The 6,765-nt window shown below is 38.7% G+C and overlaps 1 protein-coding gene across 1 annotated transcript; it reads left to right on the top strand.

Moving 5' to 3' along the window:
- On the top strand, positions 1-3,774 carry LOC106741176 (actin-5, muscle-specific). The gene is made up of 2 exons (XM_014612891.1): positions 1-105; positions 2,580-3,774. The coding sequence occupies exon 2, from the start codon at positions 2,606-2,608 to the stop codon at positions 3,734-3,736; it is 1,131 nt and encodes a 376-aa protein (XP_014468377.1). The 5' UTR covers positions 1-105; positions 2,580-2,605; the 3' UTR covers positions 3,737-3,774.
- Positions 3,775-6,765: the final 2,991 nt, after the last annotated feature.

Genomic DNA, 6,765 nt, shown 5'->3' with positions numbered 1-6,765 from the left:
CAGGCACCATCCCACGAAATTGTGGGGGCGTCTAAACGAGAGCATATAATCGACGTCGCGACGCCGCCGAGGCACAGACGCCGCTCCACCTCTGTCCCGTGCACGGTACGTAGAAGAAACGCATCCGCACAAATTCGAATCCGCTACCGCCGAGTATACATACGTACGTACTCGTGGCTCTTCCATTACGGAGGACTGCTGATCGCTTTCTTTCCGCTTCTGTGACACCTGCCTGCCGTCGAAGCGTCCCTTACAGTGATTTGACGAGAATAAGAGTGCCGATTAGCCGCCGGTGATCCTCCTCTTGTTATCCGGAGATACTTTTGTGCGGGACATCACCCGAGATCAATCCATCTACGCGAACAGCCTCTTCTCACTGAATTGATCGTTCAATCCAAACATCGGAGTTGAATTTATTCGATGAATTCAAGCTGAACTGTTAGAATTATCTAAATTAATCGACACTCTTGTCATTCTCTCTCTCTCTCTCTCTCTCTGAATTAACTAACACTTGAGATAGAAAAGGAGAATAGGGAATATTGTGTCTTATTTTCAATTATTTCTGATCAACGAATTAGATTCGATTCTATCCAAAGGGCTCAAATTATCATTAGAATTGCTTCTTCTTTGATTTTGATAAACAGATCAGACTTAAATCTATAAAAGTATCTCACAGAACTGTCACTGAGTAATTTCAAGGCGCAATCGGGATATGGTGAATTTTATCCAACTACTTTTGATTTAATATCAATACTTGCCTGACAAACACTGTTTAGTCTCTTGTTATCTCAGGGGAAGTTCAAGTTCATAGTGTTACATCCATTGAGATCGAATCTTGGCGCAATGTCAAACCGCTCGGATAATACCTTTGCATGATACGCACCTTCCTTGTCCCGATAACAGGCGAGTCCTGCATAAATCAAGGTGATTTAATTTTTTCGGACATTGCAAATTCTTAACATATCAATCTCAATAGGAAATTGTCAAATAATACTTGAACGCGATAACAAAATACGTAACCAAGTATATATCCACCGACTAATTCTGTTGCATCGGAACGCTTGAATTGTTACGTAAGTCAACAAAATATTTCTCGGTGCAACTTAACAAGATCACATAAATGCAAAAATTTACACGCATCAGGAAAGCTAAATTCGCCAAGTAAATATAGTTTGAAGGTCAGTTGAAAAACTTCGAATTTTGAACTTCAAATTTCAATGTAGCAGCGGCTTGTACACCTCAACACCGCGTAAACTTGATGACAGAAATTATGACATAATATAAAAGAGGACTGGAAGTACGATCTAAACTAACAAAAATATAAAATATACATCTTACGATTAAACATAGTTTGAGAAACATCTTCGTACTACCTAACGATTTAAAGATCGTATCATTTATTTTTGTGAAAAATCTTTTAACGGATCGTGAAACATCCCCCTCGGCTATGAATCAAGCGTACTAAGCTCGGAGTGTCCATAAAAGGAATCATTCGCTAACGATCGAACCCTTAGCGTCTACTCCGCCAATCTCTAAAATTGCTTCTTCCATACAGTAGTTTCTTCAACGTCGATTAACTTTGAACTCAGTTCGAGTGCTATTTTTTTTCTTTGGTTCTTTCTAGAATTGTAACTAACAAGATATTAGAAGTATATCGAATAATCGTTGACGGTAACCAACGGTTACCGCAAAGCCGGCCCATAAAAGGCCGCGAGTTATATGCGAACGTGGCCGTCTTCATGTTCACAATCGCATAGTCGAGGTCTTCGGCCGTGCGGCGATGTTACGTCCTTTTCCGCGGACGGGCATAATTTTGGCATGTTCGTTGGCGCTGCTTCGTTGGCGTTATGTTTTATTCATCGTCGTCGTCGTCGTCGTTGTCGGCGGCGGCAACGGCGGCGGCTGCAGCGGCGTCGGCCACCATAATCGTCGCTTGAACTTATTAGGGAGCGTCCGTCGTCCGTTTGTCTAAAGTTAGCGACGCGCCGGGTGAAAATAGCGCCCCGACGCCGGGGCCGCTTGCCTATCGCTTTATAGGCAACTGGGTCAATTTTGGCTTCGTGCAACGTTCGGCCGGGGACTTCCTCGAGAAACTCGTGTGACTTACGATTATCATTATCAAATATATCTAAAGTGATACCTTTCTTTGAGATTCTACATGTCATCTCTTCATGCCCAACCGGGAATTCTTTAAATTAAACTGAATTAATTTTGTTTCACTGCACTTTACAGTGTACCGTGAAGTACGAAAACAATTTTAATCCTCGATTCGCATTTGTCTACCTAATATCGTACAATTTAAATAATGAGACAAAATTACATCTTTATAACACATTATTTTTAACAACTCATCGTTGGATTTTCATAACACCCTTGCAGTGTCAATATTTTCGATAATAAGATGTTAGTGGCACGTAACGTGAAACATTTTTTTCGGAGAGGAGCGAGAATTACATATTGTGTTAATATAACAATGATATATCAAGATAACAGATAGGTATCAGATTATAAACGACCATCATAGAATATCGAAACGACGTAAATTAAATGTAAAAGACGTTACGATTTGTCTGTTACAGAGCGTTGAAATCGAAGGAAAACCACAATGTGTGACGACGAAGTAGCTGCTCTGGTCGTAGACAATGGCTCCGGCATGTGCAAGGCCGGTTTCGCCGGAGACGACGCCCCTCGCGCCGTCTTCCCCTCGATCGTCGGCCGACCCCGTCATCAAGGTGTGATGGTCGGTATGGGTCAAAAAGACAGCTACGTGGGCGACGAGGCCCAGAGCAAGAGAGGTATCCTGACTTTGAAATATCCGATCGAGCACGGTATCATCACCAACTGGGATGATATGGAGAAGATCTGGCACCACACCTTCTACAATGAACTGCGTGTCGCTCCCGAAGAACACCCGGTCCTTCTCACCGAAGCACCCCTGAACCCCAAGGCTAACCGCGAAAAGATGACGCAGATCATGTTCGAAACCTTCAACAGCCCGGCCATGTACGTCGCCATCCAGGCCGTCCTCTCCCTGTACGCCTCCGGTCGTACCACCGGTATCGTCTTGGACTCCGGCGATGGTGTATCCCACACCGTACCCATCTACGAAGGTTACGCTCTTCCTCACGCCATCCTCCGTTTGGACTTGGCCGGTCGCGATCTTACCGACTACCTCATGAAGATCCTCACCGAGAGAGGCTACAGCTTCACCACCACGGCTGAGCGAGAAATCGTTCGCGACATCAAGGAGAAACTCTGCTACGTCGCGTTGGACTTCGAGCAGGAAATGGCTACCGCTGCCGCCAGCACTTCTCTCGAGAAGAGCTACGAGTTGCCTGACGGTCAGGTCATCACCATCGGTAACGAGAGGTTCCGCACACCCGAGGCTCTCTTCCAGCCTTCCTTCCTGGGTATGGAATCTTGCGGTATTCACGAAACTGTCTACAACTCGATCATGAAGTGCGACGTCGACATTCGTAAGGACCTGTACGCCAACAACGTTCTCTCCGGTGGAACCACCATGTACCCTGGTATCGCCGATCGTATGCAGAAGGAAATCACGGCCCTCGCGCCCTCGACCATCAAGATCAAGATCATCGCTCCCCCCGAGAGGAAATACTCCGTATGGATCGGTGGTTCCATCTTGGCTTCCCTGTCCACCTTCCAGCAGATGTGGATCTCCAAGCAGGAGTACGACGAGTCCGGCCCCGGTATCGTCCACCGCAAATGCTTCTAAGCAGTTACACTCGATGCTATTCACTATTATTATTGTTATTATTGCTATACCTTTCCCTAAGATGTACCGTTCACTGCCGCATCGCTTCGTCTAGTTGGGTCTCCTTTAGTCGAATACTACTATCGTTACAATTGGTCCATGGCGGCGAGTCTTTTATGACCATCACACAAGTATATACGTCATCTTTTGTATATAAGTTTACGTCTATGGAATAAATCAATCTTATATTCTTACATCCGTTTAATTCGTAATATCTTATTCTTTGATCCTTATTCCTTCGCACGAACACCCGAGTCATAATATTTGATTGAATCAGTCGTTTGTATTGATTAGTGCTTCACGAATTATATTTTACGTCACAATTGATAATTAGTATATTAATTGGTTTAACGGCAATAGATTATAAATTTTTTGTTTAAATAATGTTTCGATATTATATAATCGTATGAAATCTACCCTAAAATTCTAAACGGCATTATATCGAATTTTTCTATTGATACGACAAAAATATAACAATTGTGGAAATACATTCTTACATGGGTATTACATGAATTGCATATCTTAAGTCACACCGTATGAAATAATATTCTATATGAAAAAAGAAACATTTATATACATATATATATATATATATATATATATATATATATAGAGAGAGAGAGAGAGAGAGAGAGAGAGAGAGTGAAAGAGGAAATGTCGGAAATTAATTATCTAATTATCTAATTATATTCCACACATAAAAATCTACTTATTTATACAGAGTGGCCCACATAATTCTTAGCAACTCGATATTTCGGAAACTGTTCCATCGATTTTAAAGATTTAAATCTTGAATTGTATAGATCTTTCATTTCAACTTCCATTCCAGCGTAAAAGTCCATACAATTCAAAACCTAAATCTGTAAAGCCAATGAAATAGTTTCAGATGAAATAGTTTCAGATGAAGAGATACCGAATTGTTAAGAGTTATGTGAACCACCATGTATATAATTTGATAAAATTATACGTGAAGATAAATAAATTATATATTGTATCTTTTAATTAAGATTACCATGAATCATTGTCTTTCGATGGTATCAATTCGGTCTCAGAACAGGACGACGGATTTAGCCCTACTTTGTCCATATGTTCATCCAAACATATTCCTCAGGAAATAGTTTATTGACGTTTCGGCAGCGAAATGATATTCAAATTTGCTTTATCCCTCGAAGATACTCCTCTTAAGATCATCTGTTAATTTAATTTAATTCATGTTACATATTTGTAAAATAAATATACATTATTTACATTTACAAATTTACAATTACAATAATACATGTATTTCGCGAAGTATAATCAGTTCCCAGTCAACATTGAGCATTACATTATTTATTGTTATAATTTCTTATTCAACAATATAAATATAATGTAACAATGTGATGTATTGCATTTACATTGTTGAATAGGAAATTATAACATAAATATAATGTAACTGTTAATATTGTTGCGTTCGAAAAAAATATAGCGTTTGTTGCGCTCGCATACGGAAATGAAATGAAAACTCAAGTTTATAAAAATATATAAAATCGCTTGTCCAAGATTTCCAAGTTTTTTGCAGCGGAACTATCGATAAATATCGAAATGTCCCTAAACGCGGGCGTAACGATATTTTTCTATATAATAATATAAGAAAAATCGATTACTGATATTTATCATTGCACATTAGGGCATCGAAGCATTTGCAAATTGTGACGAATTTTTTTAAGGTTTTTCTATGTTTGCTTACAGTGATCGATTCCACTTCTTATTCTATGTACGAAAGTGTTAAGATAATTTTATCGAAAAATCGATATTCTATGAGATGTTTCATATTTTATACTGAAAAATATCAGAATGAAAAATAAAGTAACTCAAAAATTATTCATTTTTCGATGATCTTATCTTAGTACTTTTATACACAGAATGAACAGAGAAATCGACTTGTATTAAAAATCGATTTGTATTTAAAAAAACGGCACGATTCTATTTGAAAAAATGAAGTTTATCTTGAAATGATCTTGAATTATTGCCTATACAACGAAGTTATGATTACGAACTTATACTTTCCTCGAAATCCTGAAACTTTTGTCGGGAACATTTCTTTGTATTTTGCTTTATTTTTTATATATTTAAGCTTCTACAGTTAAATGACTAATTTTGTATAGGCATGTTATTTCTACATCTATTGGGTTAATACAAAAATTCGTTCTATTTTTAATCAAAATATACATAAAGTATTTATTTATTTTATGATACAATCAATCAGTTAAGTATGCGTTAATTTGCTCAATGACTCGCCATTTCTCCGGTAGCTGCGCTCGTAGAAATTTTAAGACTTCTGTGCGAAGAACTGATTAAAAAAACGAAGTGAACTTTTACATCAACTTAATAATAATATATAATATAATAATACAATATAATAATACAAGAGCTTATAAGTCCGTAATTAAACCGGTAATAAATTTTTATATGACTAACTTTAGAAATCAAGAATGAACATAAAATTAATTTTGCAGGCAAAGGTGAGAACATTTTGTATTTCCCCGATTAATGCCCAGTTAACACCGAACCCGAACAACACAATATCAATAATCGAGATATAAGACGTCTTAAAAATATCTTAAAGATATCTTTAAAACGTCTTATGACCCGATTTAGACACTGTGTTGTCTGGGGAATAATAGTAACATCGCCTCAACGTTACAATTTCCAATTCAATCGGGAGATTATAACATTGGTATAATGTAATTTTTACACAACTATTTACCGGGTGATTACAGTGTTGTTTTTTTCCAATTGATATTTCCCTGAGATTTCCAATTGTTTAGAATAAAAAATGCGGACATTTACCTTCAGTGTCCTCGCTGGTACGCGCGTCTGGACGCTTCTTCGCACTTATGTCGAAGCTGTTCTTGCGGTTGTTGCGACTGAGCATGGTGACGTCGGGCAACGGATACTTCGACGACAAAGGATGCACCCTTTCGGGGTTGAAACGTGGCAATGCGAATCGG

The sequence above is a fragment of the Dinoponera quadriceps genome, unplaced genomic scaffold, assembly GCF_001313825.1.
Source record: "Dinoponera quadriceps isolate SergipeBrazil2010 unplaced genomic scaffold, ASM131382v1 scaffold475, whole genome shotgun sequence".
NCBI lineage: Eukaryota > Metazoa > Arthropoda > Insecta > Hymenoptera > Formicidae > Dinoponera > Dinoponera quadriceps.
This window is presented reverse-complemented; position numbering and strand designations above follow the sequence as displayed.